At 39.9% G+C, this 20,018-nt stretch overlaps 1 protein-coding gene across 1 annotated transcript in view; it reads left to right on the plus strand.

Annotated features, from left to right (window-relative positions):
* LOC110533363 (gamma-aminobutyric acid receptor subunit beta-2) overlaps positions 1–19,246 on the plus strand; it is a 92,053-nt gene extending 72,807 nt beyond the window's left edge. The window contains exons 6-10 of the mRNA XM_021617491.3: positions 3,131–3,268; positions 8,198–8,350; positions 9,538–9,782; positions 11,093–11,233; positions 14,830–19,246. Of these exons, the coding sequence (XP_021473166.2) occupies positions 3,131–3,268; positions 8,198–8,350; positions 9,538–9,782; positions 11,093–11,233; positions 14,830–15,174 (1,022 nt within the window). The 3' untranslated portion in view covers positions 15,175–19,246. The remainder of the gene's footprint in view (positions 1–3,130; positions 3,269–8,197; positions 8,351–9,537; positions 9,783–11,092; positions 11,234–14,829) is intronic.
* The last annotated feature ends 772 nt before the right edge of the window (positions 19,247–20,018 follow it).

Raw genomic sequence — 20,018 nt, forward strand, 5'->3', positions numbered from 1 at the left:
TGGTGTCACAGTTTTGCCCCAGCTAACACACCTGACTCCAATAATCACCTAATCATGATCTTCAGAATGATGATCTTTAGAATGTAATTTGATTAATCAGCTGTGTTTGGTAGGGATAGGGAAGAAGTGTGACACCAATCAGGCCCTCGAGGACTGGAGTTGCCCATCCCTGCCTTAAGAGTTCAAATTAAAGTCAACCAGGGACAAGGGAGACCCAGCCTATGTAGAAAGGCAGGGCGTTTTCTCCTCAGTCCTCTTCTCACTTTCTCCTCTCTCCCTCCTTCCTTCCAGTTCTTGTGCATCACTGATTCTGCAAGGGGATCCAATCAAGCCAAATGCAGTGATGAAAAAGCTATGACAGCAAATGGAGGCAAAATATAATTTGCAAAGTCGGGCTCAATAGAGTTAAGTGATTCAGAGAAGCCCAACCAACCAAGCAGCGACTTGATATCGCCATCTCTATAGCAGGGGTTGGAAGGATGTTTATTGTGTAGGCTCTATAATAATAACGCGTTGGTTATTGCAAATGAACTTTGATTTCAGAATTGCAAACTGCATATTGACTTGTATATACTGTATTACCTAACTTAACGATCTATCACAAAAAACAAATAGCTCTTAACAGCCTCTTCGAAATAGCTTCAATGAAACACATACTGTACCATCATGATGTCGTGTCTGACTATGATTAAATTATTTGACATGCTATTCTATCAAATCCATGACCTAACGTTTAATTGATTTCGTGATTGAATTAAATAATGTAACAATTAAACCATAGTAGAGAGGTTATCTCCCAAATCCACTCTCTTAAAGATCTGAAGATCTTTTATATCAATAGTAGTCCATTATTAATCGTCACCTCAATCAGTCTCATTCTGATTGTCGTAAGTACTTGGTTATCTACACGAACCCTTGATAATAAATTGAATCAGCAACATACAAATTGGCTTAATTATTTATTTACTAAATACCTAAATAATCACACAGGATAACATATATGTACACAGGATAGATCACACATCGATTACTAATCATGTCATGAAAAGCCCCTAGTAGGCTAACCCTTCCACAAAGGAAGGGGGTTGGGTTTGAATGAAAGAGTGGGAAGACTGAGGGACAAAGGGATTGGGTCTATCAGACCTTGAGAAGCTATGCTACCGTAAATACAGAATGTTATGCATTCTAATAACTGCCCATTCAGAAAAGGAAAATGCAAGATATATATATTTACTCTGAGCTGAACTTTGATAGATGGTCCTTTCCTAGGCCACGTACGTTTACAGCTGCAGCTGATAAGTCGACGTCTAGGATGTATCACTTCTTTAGTGAATAATAGTTCAAAGTTCATACCAAGTTGACATAATCAGCTCGTGCTGTATTCTGGCTGGTCTAGTCGAAGTTCACCATTCCAGTGTGGTGATCGTCACCTCCACGTTGAAATTTGCCCTTTTAAATGTTAGGACAGCAGTCCTAACATTTCTGGAACTCAATGTTAATTTCGTTTGGTTGTAGTTGAAATGAGCACTTTTAAACGTATGGACACCAGTCCTCACGTCATCGGGAACTAAGTTTGACTTCTGTCAAAGGGATTTTGTACTGAGGGAGAGAAGGGCGTGTTTCATAGTTCTCAACCACTGTCTGTTCACTTGGGCATGGCCACTGAGTGGGCCTACGTTTTAATAAGAAACAATTATCTTATTTAAGAGGCTGAAATTACAATATTTTCACAAATAGTTTTATATTTAAACATTTAAATAGCCTAACAGTTCAATGTGAATCTGATAACTAGAATGTGTAGACTTTCCAAGATACAATTTATGTCGTCCTATCATCAGATATAATGCCCCAGACAACAGCTGATCTGACATCATATTCTTTAAGTACCAACGGACACTTTCAACTCGTTGAGAAAGGGAAATATTGATCCATTCCCCAACCTTTTGATGTTACCATACTCTCTCTATGAAGGCTTTCCAAGAGTCCATTCTGTAGAGTGGGTGAGGGTGAGAGGTGAGAGGACAGAGGAAGAAAAAGGGAAGGCCTGCGTGGGACTAATCAATGAGAGTTCCTGAATAGTCCTGTCAAATATCACTCAGCCCTGAGGTCCACCCGCACGTGCACACCACACGCACCATGCTCTCACACATACATATTCATGTGAATAGATACACACACATGCATGCACACAAACATACACACATGCAGGCATGCAGACACACAGTCACACAAATACACACACACAAATTCATAAACACACACACGCACATTTTGATTACCAGTCATTATGAGGAGGAAGCGTTTTGTTTGATTAGGAGAGAGACAAGAGAGAAACACCTTATTTATTTCTCATTCATTAACCTGCGATTTGGAGTGTTGCAGAACCCTCCATCTCTTTTTCTTGTCTCTGTTATAATGCATGCACACAGTTCCCTGGAGTCAGCCGAATTGACCACTAGATTATGAAGTGGATTATGCAAGGACCAGTTTCATTCTCTGATGGAGAAAAACAAATCATTGGAAATTTATAAGCTCAATAGCTCACCCGGGCGGCAGGGTAGCCTAGTGGTTAGCGCGTTGGACTAGTAACCGGAAGGTTGCAAGTTCAAACCCCCGAGCTGACATGGTACAAGTCTGTTGTTCTGCCCCTGAACAGGCAGTAACCCACTGTTCCTAGGCAGTTATTGAAAATTAGAGTTTGTTCTTAACTGACTTGCCAAGTTAAATAAAGGTAAAGAGTCTGCTGGCTGCTAATTTCTGTATGAGTTTTAATTGAGTAAGCACTGAGGCATAGAAAATAACATTGTTTTATTTCTGTATTTATGCTCAGTTAAAAAATAAAAAAATCTCATTGTGGTCAAAAGTTGACTTCATATTGTGGTTGTTTTGTTTAAATCTTCTCTATTCTGTCTATTCCGTGTGGCAGACATGTTAGGTTGACGCTACAGTATTTACAATGCTTCTGATTTAATCAACAGTCTTTGTGTGCCTTATATGATGATTATTTGCCCACAATTGTATATGTTGAATTGAATAATCCTTGGAGACACATACATGTTCATTATATTTCTGACTGGCTGTGTGCCCTTGTGTTCTCCATAAAATGCCCTGCCTCCTCTCTCGTCCTCAGATGGGTACACCACTGATGACATAGAGTTCTACTGGCGAGGAGGTCATAACGCTGTGACGGGGGTGGAGAGAATAGAACTACCACAGTTCTCCATCGTGGACCACAAACTCATCTCTAAGAATGTCGTCTTCTCTACAGGTGATGTCTTATGCACCAACTGGCCCCTATATTAAGCTTCTCTCTCCCATTTACTCATCGTTATAGCTAAGTACAGATACAAAGGTTGCAGAGTAGACAAAAAAAGTGCTTCTGTTACAAGGTAATCCTTGGCCAGTTTCTGAGTAGGATGTCATGTCGTTTTCCAGAAAATGCCGTGTTACATCAGTCTAGCTGGTTTTCTGTAATGGCCCAAGCTGAGCTCGAGGCCCTCGCTGTGCAGTGCAGGGACCATGGGGCTGACTAAGGGCCTGGCTGGTAAATTGCATCCATTTATAGGTCAGTTAGATGCTCTGACATTGGGGCTCCTCTGACAATCTGGCACATGCATGCCGTTTCCAGGACATTACCCCCATAGGGGGAGAGCGAGGTTCTTATTAAGGTGGAAGAGTAATGTAGGGTTGCGAGAGAGAGGCAAAGGGTGACCCTGTGGTGGTTCCGGAATGGATGTGGGATGTTCCTGCTTTAGCCGAACTGGCACAGGCCCCACAGGCAAAATGGAGGCCACCCCCTTCTCAGAAATGGAGCATGCTCATGACTTATTAAAAAAAAATGTTTATTGAATTATTTATTCATAATCTACATTATTTTTATTTTCATGAATTTGTTATGCAAGCAGGCAATAGGACAGTGGCAGTGTATGTAGAGGTTCGGGGAAATAACTTTATTGAATGGGAGCAGTACAATTACACAGAGTGAGTCAAACAATTACAGCTTGTCCTGTACCTTATGAAGCTCATGTGTCCCTATGAACTGGTAAACCCAATGTTTTCTGATGCATAAAGAATGTATAGTAGTTACAGCTCATCCCTTTCTATATGGGCTGTGACTGCACTGCTTAGGCATTGAGGATGGGGATTACCATTTTATACAGCAGCCTGCTGAGACCAGTAAGGGCTGACCCTCAGGTTACATGGAGAAGCACACATCAGCAGAAATGGTTGGCATTTATCAAATACCCCCCCACCCCCTCCGCCAATGTTGTGGTGAAGACCAACAAATGCCCTTGTTGCTTTATTAACCAGACTGTAACCTTAACACCCCCACTGTTTCATTAGTCCTTGAGGAAACCCTGCCTGCATCTCTATATGCTGTGCGACGCACACTAAACTCACTGAAAATCTTTAACTAACGGGAACGTCAAAACTAACTGTGAACTATTCACTGGAGAAGTGTGCCGGAGGCGGTTTTATACCCACTCTGTAATGCATTCACATTCTCTTCCTCTTGCACCTTCTGTTTAGCTTTTCCTCAGCTCCTTATACCGTGGGTCCTTCTTGATGTCAGCTCTAACGGTCCCCCTCACCTGCCATTGTAGTAATAATACAACCTAACCAAAATACATCCCAATCCCAAAGGACCCAATATATGATATAATAATATATATGAGCGTGTTCAAGCAATGCTGCCATACAGCAGTCTGCTGGGTTTATTTCAAATAAAGCCTAGATAAGAAAAAATGTAGTGCTCTCCTAGGCAGGCAAAGAAGCCCTCTCTTCATACATTTAGAGATAGTCATAACCCTAATAATGCATGAGAACGCTGATGCCACAAAGTTAGACCCAGAACAAGTATTCTTTCTGTTGAGTATTTCCCCGACAGATATCTTGCTAATGATAACAGGTAGTGGGACCCTTCAGGCAGCCTTTGTCAGGCATACTGTAGGTTGTCAATCAAATTCTGTAGTGATAGCCTCTGGAGGCAAACAAAAAATAAAATAAAATGAAATGTTATTGGTCACATACACATGTTTAGCAAGTGTTATGGTATGACAAAATGCTTGTGTTTCTAGCTCCAACAGTGCAGTAATATCTAACAAGTAATATCTAACAATTTCACAACAATACACACAAATCTAAGTAAAGGAATGGAATTAAGAATATATAAATATATGGACGAGCAATATCAGAGCGGCATAGAGTAAAATACAGTAGAATAGAATAAAATACAGTATATACAAATTATATCAGTAATGCAAAATATGTAAACATTATTAAAGTGACTAATGTTCCATTTATTTAGTGTTCAGTGATTTCAAGTCTGTGTATATAGGCAACAGCCTCTAATGTGCTAGTGATGGCTATTTAACAGTCTGATGGCCTTGAGATAGAAGCTGTTTTTCTGCTGCTCGGTTGCAGCTTTGATGCACCTTTACTGACCTCGCATTCTGGATGATAGCCGGGTGAACAGGCAGTGGCTTGGGTGGTTGTTGTTCTTCCTGTTACATCGGGTGCTGTACTACTACTACTGGTAGTACTACTACTACTACAACTACTGTGATTATTATTATTTGACCATGCTGGTCATTTATGAACATTTGAACATCTTGGCCATGTTCTGTTAATCTCCACCCGGCACAGCCAGAAGAGGACTGACCATCCCCTCATAGCCTGGTTCCTCTCTAGGTTTCTTCCTAGGTTTTGGCCTTTCTATGGAGTTTTTCCTAGCCACCATGCTTCTACAACTACATTGCTTTCTGTTTGGGGTTTTAGGCTGGGTTTCTGTACAGCACTGATATATCAGCTGATGTAAGAAGGGCTATATAAATACATTTGATTTGATTTGATCTGTAGGTGTCCTGGAGGGCAGGTAGTTTGCCCCCGGTGATGAGTTGGGCAGACCGCACCCCCCTCTGGAGAGCCCTGCGGTTGCGGGCGGTGCAGTTGCCGTACCAGGCGGTGATATAGCCCGACAGGATGCTCTCAATTGTGCATCTGTAAAAGTTTGTAAAGGTTTTAGGTGCCAAGCCAAATTTCTTCAGCCTCCTGAGGTTGAAAAGGCGCTGTTGCGCCTTCTTCACCACACTGTATGTTTGTCAGTGATGTGTACGCTGAGGAACTTGAAGCTTTCCACCTTCTCCACTGTGGTCCCGTCGATGTGGATATGGGGGTGGTCCCTCTGCTGCTTCCTGAAGTCCACGATCATCTACTTTGTTTTGTTGAGTGAGAGCTGATTGTCCTGGCACCATACTCTGAGCCCTCACCTTTCCCTGTAGGCTGTCTTGTTGTTGTTGGTAATCAAGCCTTCTACTTTTGTGTCATCTGCAAACTTGATCTTTGAGTTGGAGGCGTCCGTGGTCACGCAGTCATGGGTGAACAGGGAGTACAGAAGGGGGCTGAGCACGCACCCTTGTGGGTCCCCAGTGTTGAGGATCAGCGAAGTAGAGGTGTTATTTCCTACTTTGGAGGGTACTATGGTATTGAATGCCGAGCTATAGTCAGTGAACAGCAGTCTTACATAGGTATTCCTCTTGTCCAAATGGGATAGGGCAGTGTGCAGTGCAATGGTGATTGTATCGTCTGTGGATCTATTGGGGCAGTAAGCAAATTGAAGTGGGTCTAGGGTATCATGTAAGGTAGAGGTGATATGATCCTTGACTAGTCTCTCAAAGCACTTCATGATGACAGAAGTGAGTGCTACGGGGTGATAGTCATTTAGTTCAGTTACCTTTGCTTTCTTGGGTACAGGAACAATGGTGGTCATCTTGAAGCATGTGGGGACAGCGGACTTGGATAGGGAGAGATTGAATGTGTCCGTAAACACACCAGCTAGCTGGTCTGCGCATGTACTGAGGACGCGGCTGGAGATGCCGTCTGGGCCAGCAGGGTTAACTGGCTTAAATGTCTTACTCACGTCGGCCATGGATAAGTAGAGCCCACAGTCATGGTAGCAGGCCGCGCCGATGGCACTGTGTTATCCGCAGAGCGGGCAAAGATGGATTTTAGCTTGTCCGGAAGCAAGACGTTGGGGTTTGCGACTTGGCTACAACATCTCCTATACACTTCCTTATTAACTCAGTTACCATATCAGTATATTCGTCAATGTTATTCTCGGAGGTTACCCCGAACATATTCCAGTCCGGGTAAAAACAATCTTGAAGCGTGGATTCCAGTTGGTCAGACCAGCATTGAATAGTCCTTAGCACGGGTACTTCCTGTTTCAATTTCTGCCTATAGGAAGGGAGGAGCAAAATGGAGATTTGCTGAATGGATTGCGGGGGAGGGCCTTGTAGGCATCCCGGAAGTTGGAGTAGCAGTGGTTGAATGTTTTAGCAGCGTGAGTACTACAGTTGAGGTGTTGATAGAACTTCGGCAGAGTTTTCATCAAATATGCTTTGTTAAAATCCCCAGCTACAATAAATACTGCCTCAGGATGTGTGGTTTCCAGTTTGCATAAAGTCCAGTGAAGTTCTTTGAGGGCCGTTGTGGTATCAGCTTGAGGGGGAATATACACGGCTGTGACTATAACCAAAGAGAATTCTCTTGGGTGGTAATATGGTCGCTATTTGATTGTGAGGTGTTCTTGGTCGGGTGAACAAAAGGACTTGAGTTCCTGTATGTTATCACAATCAAACCATGAGTAGTTAATCATGAAACATACACCCCCGCCCTTGTACTTCCCGTAGAGATATTTATTCCTGTCTGCGATGAACTGAGAACCAAACGGGCTGTATGGACGTAGACAGTATATCCTGAGAGAGCCATGTTTCTGTGAAACAGAGTGTGTTACAATCTTTGATGTCTCTCTGGAAGGTAATCCTCACCCTCAGCTAATGAACTGTATTATCTAGAGACTGAACATTAGCGAGTAATATACTCGGAAGTGGTGGGTGGTGTGTGCGCCTCCTGAGTCAGACTAGAAGTCCACTCCGGGTATCTCTTCTCCGCCGGTGATGTTTTGGATCAGCCTCAACAGGGAGTGGGACCCTTCAGGCAGCCTTTGTCAGGCATACTGTAGGTTGTCAACCATATACTGTAGTGATAGCCTCTGGAGGCAAACGTAAAGCAATGTAAAATCAATAGAAAGTTATTCTGCAACAAGCCCAGCAGACACACCACCTGTATGTCAGGTATGTTAATCTTGTGTCGTCTTACGTTAACAACGTCTATATGTTGATCTTTCTCCCTGTAGGATCCTACCCCCGACTCTCCCTCAGCTTCAAGCTGAAGAGGAACATTGGCTACTTCATCCTGCAGACCTACATGCCCTCTATCCTGATCACCATCCTTTCCTGGGTCTCCTTCTGGATCAACTATGACGCTTCCGCTGCCAGAGTGGCTTTGGGTAGGGACTTGTGTGTCATGGATTTGTCATGTGACCAGTGACTAAGCTAATGAGAACCTTAGCCAAAGCAAACGTTTGAGGCATGGTTTCCTTAGTGGGAATCCATAGTGTAACACTATGTCATAAAAATACAGGATGTTGTGCTGTGTCTTTTTAAAAAATATCTATATTGGTTTTGAATCTAATCTATAATAGTCTCACCTATAATAGTCTTGCCAAACTATATTCGCTTGAATTCAGGAAGGAGAAAAAAATGTGTTTGTTTTATGTTGGAGTTTCACTTTAGCCTTTTACCAACGACAATGGAGAAAAAGGCATGATGTAGCAGCATTGCAGAACAAAACAACCGAGACGCTTCCTAAAGGAGAGTGATGGATGACTGAAGTGATTTGTTTCCACTTTGATTTGAGTGCCTCTGCGTTTTTTTGTTCCCCTTTTTTTGGAAGTCAACATTTTCTCGCTGTCATCCTTCATTACGTAAGTCTAGACCATGAGGTCTGTGGTGCGTGGGATGTAGGAAGATCCCCTCTCTCTCACCCCTCCCTCTGGCTTGCACCCTCGACAAGAGCAGTACTCTCCCTGATTGGAGACTGGCCTGCATTTATTTATCCAAGAGGGAAGCATGTGTGGGATTTAATGAAAACCAGAAGTAATGCTTAATCATGGAGTCAGCTGGACAGGGTCAACCCAGATCAGACCTCTGTTTATGAATCGTTTGACCCTGTCCTGCTTTCAGGCATTATAGACACTAACTCTACAACAAATACAGCTGTGGGAGGTGCATTGCAATTGTGTATGGATGCAATGCTTAGTTTATATCAGAATCAGAGGTGGACAATGAAGAATGTCATTTACAGAATGCATGCAGAGTCAATGCCAAAAAAAGCAAGAATAATCTGTGTCATATTAATTGAGTTGAAACAAGACATTAGTAAGCTTCGACATAAAAGTAGATAACACCAAAGTCCCTTTTAACAGTGAGTTGACCTCCAATTTGACTGTCACGACTCATTGAACAGAAATGGTAATGAAAGCCAGCAGGGGCTTTCTTGTCAGTCACAGCAGCCTACTCAGATCTAAGGTCAAGGTTGAATTTCTCTCTCTGTGGGAGTCCTCTGCTAATGAGGTGGATTGTTGGTCTCCTGTGATGATCTGTGATGGTGATGATGGGCAGGTTATTTTCCCAGGAATCACCACTGTGCTGACCATGACCACCATCAACACTCACCTGCGGGAGACCCTTCCCAAGATCCCCTACGTCAAGGCCATTGACATGTATCTTATGGGTTGCTTCGTATTCGTCTTCCTGGCCCTGCTAGAGTACGCCTTGGTCAACTACATCTTCTTCGGCAGAGGACCCCAGCGCCAGAAGAGAGCGGCTGAGAAAGAAGCTGTCGCCAACAATGAGAAAATGAGAATGGATCCAAACAAGGTACAGTGGACACCATGCACCTACACAGCATTTTCCTGTACAGAATACCCAGTATTTTAAAGAGTAAGCCACTGGATAGATGGTACAAGTTAGGTCAGGTCTCTCCATCCCTATACCTGAAGAGCTAACGTCATGTAGGTTTTTGCTCCAACCCTAATCTAGCACACCTGATTCATTAATTAGCTGTTTGATAAGCTGAATCAAGTTAGTTACAACTGTAGTTTGAAAACCTACAGGATGGTAGCTCTCCAGGAACAGGGTTGGAGTGAAAACCCACAGGAGGGTAGCTCTCCAGGAACAGGGTTGGAGAACCCTGCTCTAGGTATTGAATCATCTTTGTGCGCATTTAGAAAAAATTACTACATACTTGATAGAAATATGACTTATCATAAATATTCACAAACGGTATAATAATTACACGTGTAGTCTTTCCTGTATCGTGAATCACTGTACTAGTTGTTCCTGTCCAGTCTTTTTTCTTAACTTCACTATTTCACTGTGAACACACACACACATTCATTTTAACGCCAACATTTTCAGATGAAAGTAGTGCCATGACTTGACTCTTCAGCTTATATGAATTTGATGTTTTCTCTTTTTCGTCTTCACTTTTTGAAAGTGAATTTAATTATTGAAAGGACTGATTGTGAAGACAAGCAAGGTAATCATGATGGGGAATAGTTTCACCACTTCAAATGGGGGGTTGGATTAATGCTACTCTGCCTTACCGTCAAGGAGAACAAGCCTTCATGAGCCTACATCAGTCCTGTGAGAAATCCAAATAAGGCGCTTTGCCATCTGAAACACAGGCAGACAGAGCACATCTGTCACTGTGTTCTTTTGTCCAAATGAAATGGAATGAAAGGCCAGGAAGCCTTTAGAACCCATGGGAGAGCCTAGAGAGATGTGAAGTGAAGAATAATGTGATGTGTATTCTTCCTATTACATTGACCTGTTTTGTAATGTACCGAAATGGAATGGAGAATTTCAAAAGCTTTTCTCTAATCTACATGGTAACTGGGTCAACTCAATGAACACACGGTGTATCAGGGTCTGTTTTCAGGTTGACTCATACAACAGAAAACTTGCTTTGGATAGAGATTTGGATGTTGTGGATTTCATTTAAATAAAGAGATGAATAGTAGTTTATTGTTGTATTCAACTGTGAGTAAAAGACACACTCAGAGTAAAAAAAGATAGTTACAGCAACTGCCTCTCTGACCATGGTTACCTAAAACATCATTGTCTATTTTGTGTTGCCTCTCCCGGCAGCTGACTCAAGTGAGCATAATTATTTTTTATGCTTGCAGTGGTTGGTGGGAAATGTAGTTCAGAGAGACGATACTCTGTATGCCAGAATGAAACAGAGGGATATTGACGCTCATGACTCGATGTGGGAACCAATCTTTGTGGACGATGCAGCGATAGGACTAGGCGAGGAAAAGAATAAGGTACTGGATTAACAACTGAGAGTGACAACTTACAGTACAACGCAATACATATTTACAACCCACTTAGAGTCCGTTTTATAGTTTGACTTATTAAATTGTACCTAGAGTTTCCATCACCATCATCATTATCATCATCATCGTCCTCCCCTTATCCCTGAACTCCACTTTTAGACACTGGTTTGCTCATTCTAAACAAATGTAAATGTTATGTACGTATCTGCAGTGCTCTATATGGTAACATCTAGCAAATAACAGCGAGGGATAGCTTCCCGTTTTGGTGAATACATTATACGTTTCAGGAGCTATGTTTCCATCCAATTGGTGACAGATTTTCATGCGATTATTCTCACATCTGCATAAAAACAACAATTTCCCACCAGAGATGTATTTGCATTAAATGTACTTGTTTACAGATAAAAGGCTGTGCGTGATAATGTATTGCACCTAAAAATACATTTTGCGGTTTAATTCCCATGTACCAAATAGAAGATACAAGTTAAATGGGTTTCTATCGGTTTTTCAACTGTACTGATGGTTTTCTCACTAACACATTTGTGTTATATTATTATTTATTTTGGCCCACTCCTCCATACAGACCTTCTCCAGATCCTTCAGTTTTCGGGGCTGTCGCTGGGCAATACGGACTTTCAGCTCCCTCCAAATATTTTCTATTGGGTTCAGGTCTGGAGACTGGGTAGGTCACTCCAGGACCTTGAGATGCTTCTTACGGAGCCACTCCTTAGTTACCCTGGCTGTGTGTTTCGGATCGTTGTCATGCTGGAAGACCTAGCCACGACCCATCTTCAATGCTCTTACTGAGGGAAGGAGGTTGTTGGCCAAGATCTCGCGATACATGGCCCCATCCATACTCCCCTCAATACGGTGCAGTCGTCCTGTCCCCTTTGCAGAAAAGCATCCCCAAAGAATGATGCTTCCACCTCCATGCTTCACAATTGGGGTGGTGTTCTTGGGGTTGTACTCATCCTTCTTCTTCCTCCAAACACGGCGAGTGGAGTTTAGACCAAAAAGCTCTATTTTTGTCTCATCAGACCACATGACCTTCTCCCATTCCTCCTCTGGATCATCCAGATGGTCATTGGCAAACTTCAGACGGGCCTGGACATGCGCTGGCGTAGTGTGTTACTAATGGTTTTCTTTGAGACTGTGGTCCCAGCTCTCTTCAGGTCATTGACCAGGTCCTGCCGTATAGTCCTGGGCTGATCCCTCATCTTCCTCATGATCATTGATGCCCCACGAGGTGAGATCTTGCATGGAGCCCCAGGCCGAGGGTGATTGACCGTCATCTTGAACTTCTTCCATTTTCTAATAATTGCGCCAACAGTTGTTGCCTTTTCACCAAGCTGTTTGCCTATTGTCCTGTAACCCACCCCAGCCTTGTGCAGGTCTACAATTTTATCCCTGATGTCCTTACACAGCTTTCTGGTCTTGGCCATTGTGGAGAGGTTGGAGTCTGTTTGATTGAGTGTGTGGACAGGTGTCTTTTATACAGGTAACGAGAACAGGAGGGCTTCTTAAAGAAAAACTAACAGGTCTGTGAGAGCCGGAATTCTTACTGGTTGGTAGGTGATCAAATACTTATGTCATGCAATAAAATGCAAATGAATTACTTAAAAATCATACCATGTGATTTTGTGGATTTTTGTTTTAGATTCCGTCTCTCACAGTTGAAGTGTACCTATGATAAAAAATTACAGACCTCTACATGCTTTGTAAGTAAGAAAACCTGCAAAATCGGCAGTGTATCAAATACTTGTTCTCCCCACTGTATATACTGTATATATAGCGACTCTGGTATTTGCATGTGTGCTCTTGCCAACAGCTCACAGATAGAGTGCGTGTATAGCCCACACTTCATGAGATATTATGGACAAAAGAATGATATTATGTTTATTTGTCAAACGGCAGCCAAGCATCGATGATCATGTCACCAGAATAAGACGCTCAATATTTATTGGAAAGGAGCATCAAGTTCATCACCTTGCACTTTTACCTAGCCTGTGAAGTTCATATATATGTAGCATAATAAACTGCTTTCCCCGTGAGTTTTCTTCCATATGTTGGTTATTTTATCAATATTTGTGCATAAAAACATTTCCACTGACATTTCTCACATAATACATTTTACAGAAACAAAAAGATCCCACCTTACCTATTTTGTTTTGTTTTGTAAGTGTAAATGTCCTCTTTCCATCAGGCCTGTCATTACATTTTTTATCTTACGTACTTTACTCGCATAAAAACATTGGATGGAAACCTGGTTAGTGTGTTATTCATTTCAGGAATATTATGATATGGATGATTAGGTTGTATTACAGATGTAGAATCTTAGTTTGATCACCCTGTTGCAGGAGAATTTTCCAGGAAATGTAAAACTTGTAGTGTGTTTGAGGTTTAAAAAGGCTCCTGAAATTGTAATTTTCACTTTGAAATTTCACATGTTATTTTCCATTTGAAAAATGTATCAACCCCTACAAACATGAACGTAAATTATAATTCACATAATAATTCACATTTCCTGTTGCTGCAGGATTATTTTTCTACTGTAGCAAACTGGCACAAATTAAGATCCTACATCTGTAAGGTCACCATATTGTTGGTTCTGTGTTCACACTGAGAATGATTAAAAAGTCACCTTACCCTCTCTATCCTCCCCTCTCTACCATACATTATCGTTTAGACCAACACTGGTGTTGTTATCATCTGTTATCGCCATCTTTGTTTACACTTTGTGTTATATCCGTTTTTGTAGTCATCCAATTCTAGATTTAACAATTGTGCCTGCTATTTTGTTCATTCAACTCAACATTGTCAGTGAGTATAACTCACTGCAAAGCAGTAAGTATAGTATGCCTTTCACATTCTAGGGACTCACAGCTCCCTTTTACCCACATAAACATGGGTTTATCTGTTTTTTCAAGTTTTGTTTGCTGTTTGCATTATGAAAATATTTCTGTTAAAAGACAATTAGTACTTGAATTATAAACTGTGTTAACACTACAATATAAATATGATATGTTGTTTTCCCTGTCAGTTTTCTTCCATATGAATACAGTAAGTCATCCCAGATTTAACATGAATTGAGTTCAGGGGCTCTTACAGAAAGACAACTTTGGCGGATACTAAGTATTTTTTTAATCGCCCGCTTTGGGCTAGATGTGTCAATGAGTAGTTCATACATGTATAATCTATGAACAGAATTACTGTCTTACCTTAATTAGCCACGAAATCCCTAGTTTGAAAACGACTGTTTTTTGCACCATTTTCCCTACAGTTTCCCCCACGTGGGCCAGCCCCCTAGCAATTCGAGTTCAACCAATGAGCTTCATCTCCTTGCCATATGAGTGAAAGCTAGTAAAAGGCACGAGAGAGAGAGAGAGAGAGAGAGAGAGAGAGAGAGAGAGAGAGCTATGACATTGTGCACCTTTCAGAACTACTGGCTAAAAAAGTATACAAAAGTACAGAATAATATCTTTAAGAGTGATGTCTTGGTATGGATAGTGGAGACATTAAGCGTTAAGTTGTCCATCCATTACATGTAGCATAACTAATAATACATTTAACTTCTCACCTTGTAGATGGACCCACATGAAAATATTCTACTGGGCACTATAGAAATTAAGAATGAGATGGGAGCATCGGAGCTGACCCTTGGTCTCAGTGACCCCAGGAGCACCATGTTGACTTATGACAGCTCCACCCTGCAGTACCGCAAAGCAGGGCTGCAGGGAAGGCACAACTTTGGACGCAACACCCTTCTTCTGCCTCAGAAGAAGAACCGGCTACGGAGGCATGCTTCACAGCTGAAGATCAACATTCCCGATTTGACTGATGTAAACTCTATCGACAAGTGGTCGAGAATGATCTTCCCCACTGTCTTTTGTTTGTTCAACATAATCTATTGGCTCTACTACGTCAACTAAATGGACTTCAGCAAGGGCAGAACTAAACAAACAACAAAGCTCGTTTTTCTCTGAATAGTTATCATTTTGCTGTTTGTTCTTGCAACACAAGACTGAATTACTAAAACAAAATCAGGACTGACTCCATTTTACCTTGGAACACCTTAATTGCTGGCTAACACATGAAAACCTTAGAGGAGAGAGAGAGAAATTCAGAACATATACTGTATGGTGCCTGTACCAGAGTTTTTGTTTATAATTTTACAAGTACAATATTTAGTGAATTTAGTATTTTATCATTTTTAAACGTTTGTTTGCATATATTTGTATGTTTTTACATTTTAAAATCTTTATATATATCTCTCTATCTAATTTGTTGCCAAAACATAGTTAGAAATATTAATGATATATTGATTTTTAAATATCTCAGACCACAAAGACACTCCTTAAAACAGTTACAAGCATGTTCAGGTCAATCTTTTCTAAGACTCATTACTTCAAAGATGTAATGTTATTTATCCTAGAATTTATTTTGTCTTTATATTGTGAAGTTTCACGTTTTCATAGTATTAATATATTAAGTCATAGTAAAAGGGTTTTACGATTAACCAACCTTTTCTACCTTGATATAGTTGATAAATCATATTATTAATTTTGAAGCATTATTTCAATTCTATGAAAGTGTTTGATAGTGTAGTAGATACTATTTTAGACGACAGAAACAAACATCATTCCTAACCTTGACAGAAGAAACTAGAAAGTAAAGTTTATCGGCCGTTGACATTGAATGCTGTAGCATAGCTAACAGATAAATGCATCACAAAGCCTTTGATTCATGATTTGATATTGTTTTCTTAAAGTATTCATTCAGAAAAGGTACAGAATATTAACTTGAAATGTAGAAGTTGAATATATTGCAAAAAATGAGAAGAAACTGAGAAAGAAATGGAGAAAAAGAATGTTGCATTAGTCTTCAATCAGTTTAAGAGTCAGTGATACAGTGATAGATCATGTAGAAGATCAATTGAAGAAAAATACACAAACGTGTCTCTGAAAAATTGTCCTTTGTCCATTTCGGTCCTTTGTTCACATATCCGGAAGATTACAGGATAATATGATGTATTTGCTCATAATTGTTCTTCACATGGATATACAGAAACAAACATTGGCTCTAGTTTGTTAAGAAACATCAGATGGCATCTTGTAATTCCTATTCCTAATGAATTGAGCCAGCAGTTAAGGATTCTATGATAGGCATTTCATGATGCATCAAAAGACAATCTTTCCTATCACCATGATGTGTAAATATCTCTTGTATATGATTATTTCAAAAGTAATGATATCTATCACAGTTCCAGCGAGGATCCATCCAGAATTAGTCCATGATATAATTATCTTCAGGAAGTTGCAAGGGTTTGAAAACAAAGGTTTTGAGCAGCTCCACGTACTTAAATTATACACTGTCATTACTGCCATTTTTTATCAAATATCCAGGTGTTGATAGTAACTATACAAAACAAAGAGTATGATAGAGAGAAAAGGCTGCTCTGCAAGCTGGCAAGCAAGAGAAACCACAATGCACGAAAGCACAACGCTGCTCCAAATCTCAATTGAAAATGGACTGTCGTCTTAAGATAGTATGTTTATTTCTGATAATCAGTTCATTAAGTTTCTCTACTTTCCTGCCAAATGATTACTATAAGTATATTGTAATAATACTCCTTTCCTGCCAAATGATTACTACAAGTATACTGTAATAATACTCCTTTCCTGTCAATGCATTCGATTACTCTACTTTCCTGCCAAATGATTACTATAAGTATACTGTAATAATACTAATTTCCTGTCAATGCATTCCATTACTCTACTTTCCTGCCAAATGATTACTATACATATACTGTAATAATACTCATTTCCTGATAATGCATTTTTACTCTACTTTCCTGCCAAATGATTACTATAAGTATACTGTAATAATACTCCTTTCCTGCCAAATGATTACTACACTTATACTATAATAATACTAATTTCCTGCCAAATGATTACTATAAGTATACTGTAATAATACTAATTTCCTGCCAAATGATTACTATAAGTATACTGTAATAATACTTCTTTCCTGCCAAATTATTACTACAAGTATACTGTAATAATACTCCTTTCCTGTCAATGCATTCCATTACTCTACTTTCCTGCCAAATGATTACTATAAGTATACTGTAATAATACTCATTTCCTGCCAAATGATTACTATAAGTATACTGTAATAATACTCATTTCCTGTCAATGCATTCCATTTCTCTACTTTCCTGCCAAATGATTACTATAAGTATACTGTAATAATACTAATTTCCTGTCAATGCATTCCATTACTCTACTTTCCTGCCAAATGATTACTATAAGTATACTGTAATAATACTCATTTCCTGCCAACTGATTACTATACGTATACTGTAATAATACTCCTATCCTGTCTGGTTGTTTACCTTATTAGTAATACTCCATGAAGGATCGATCACCTTATGGCAACACTGCCAATAGTAGAGTCAGCATTCAATGGAAATTAAGAAACGTCATAAACATTTTGGAAACCGAAACACACAGTAGTACATCGTACAACTGTTGCGTGTACCATGTTTGACCACTGACTTTGTAAAACAACATTTTGCATACAAAAAGATCCAAAAGCCATAGTGTCTGTATAGTAGGTGGTGCAACACTTATTGGTGCTCTTGAGACTGCTCCCTCAAAACAGAGATATAGTTAGAAGAGAGAGACTAGAACATTACAATTTATCTCCTATGTTTCTTGAAAATGTATGGAAACACACACAGCGATAACTGCACAAATATTATAAATTATTTATTAGTGATTTCTGATCATTTTAGTGTTTGGTGACTCCCTTAGATGATCGGTAACAATTAAATATAGAAAACAACCCCATGAACATATGAATTATCGTTACATGCAGATGTTGTGACATCACCTCAAGTGCAATTGCATGTTTTCAACATACGTGGTATTCACCCCAAAACAATTCGTATTGCATTTTTTCTTCTCACTTCTTTACATCTGCATGTTCTTTTCTCAATAATATCAATGGACAAAAGTCCACTTCCTTCTCTTTTTTGGGCTTTTGATTAAGTCTTCTGACGCTTACTTTTACACAATCCAAACAAAGGTAGCCATCGCACTCTTGTTGTGACGTGATGAACATCATTTAAATGTACAGTATAAGGATGAACAAGTAATGGTTGAAAGTAAAGGGTTTGTTTAGGATTTTTTTTCTGTGTGTGTCTTTGCAGTGTTAACATTCTATTATGGTTTGAAGTGGTGATAGAAATGCAGCTACTCATTATCAAGAGAATGATTATAAAGTTGATGAGTGATACAGGATTAACATGAGACTACGGCTGGAATTCAGTCAAACCCGCACAGCAGAAAAACATGATACATTTTTTTAACATACATTTTCTGGCAGAAAAATTAAGGATAGTAAGACATGACCTAAGTGATTTTACCACCCATGTGGTTTTCTGCGGTAAAGGTTTGATTGAATACACCCTTATTAACCATGCATACTAAATATGGCTATTTAACCTAATCTATATCTATATAATGATTTGTTTATATGGGCTATTTTTTACTTTTCACTCATGTTTAATGTATCATTACAATATTGTGTTTGTGTAATTTATTTACATATACTCATATGGCCCTATATTACATTTTGTTTAATGTTCACTCACTCTATCTACATGTACATTTGTAGAAGCTTGAATATGATTAATACATACATTGATCTACAGAAATGTCTTGATATTGGTGTTGTACGATTTTTCACAGGGTTGGGGTAGGGCTGTGTTCAAAAACCTGTTTCTAGGTGTACATATAATGTATTGTTAGTAAACCTCAATTGGAGCCTGATATTCCTGTAAATAGAAGACTGAAATCAATTTTCAACTTACTTATTTGTACTTTACTGTAAGGCGAATGCAAAGCAATGTCATGGTTTCAGCTGATATGACAACGATAATGTAAATATTTTGAAGAGTACCACTCGATCACTTAGTAAAACAAACATTTGTTTTCATTGTGTTTTAATGACTCAACTCAGAATGTCTTCAGTTTTTGCCAAATTGTCAAGTATTATCAAAGGCAAGAATGTAGTTGATGTAATTTTGCAGCACATGCCTGAGGTAGCTGAGACATGTAAGCAGGAGTATAAGCATTTCTAGTTCCACTGATTGGAAAGATACACATACATGTGCACGCACACACACACACATAAACCTGCATGCACACACACACACATAAACCTGCATGCACACACACATAAACCTGCATTCACACACACACACACACATAAACCTGCATGCACACACACACCCGCACACACATACGCACACACACATAAACCTGCATGCACACACACACATAAACCTGCATGCACACACACACACATAAACCTGCATGCACACACACACCCACACACACATAAACCTGCATGCACACATACACACACACACAGGTCAAATATAAAGGAGCTTAATGGGACTCTAATAGCTAGCGTTAAGTCACCCATCTCAGGTTCGCACAACTAACCAGTTCGCTACTGAAATGTTACAGAGACGTATTCATCTGCCCAGTGATGCTACAATACAACTGTTTGTTGATTTCTATATTTGCAGTGTATTATATGTATGTGTGTGTTTGCGTGTGAGAGCGTGTACGTATGTCAGCCAGTGGGATGTTTTAAAAGCACATCTGTAACTGGCAAAATATTGGCTTCATAAAATGGCTTCACTTTGAAAAATGTGTTTGTACCTCACAGCAGTTTTTCTTTCATATATTTTTATATTTCT

Source organism: Oncorhynchus mykiss, chromosome 10 (assembly GCF_057628025.1).
Source record: "Oncorhynchus mykiss isolate SJ-2025 chromosome 10, ASM5762802v1, whole genome shotgun sequence".
Classification (NCBI taxonomy): Eukaryota; Metazoa; Chordata; class Actinopteri; order Salmoniformes; family Salmonidae; genus Oncorhynchus; species Oncorhynchus mykiss.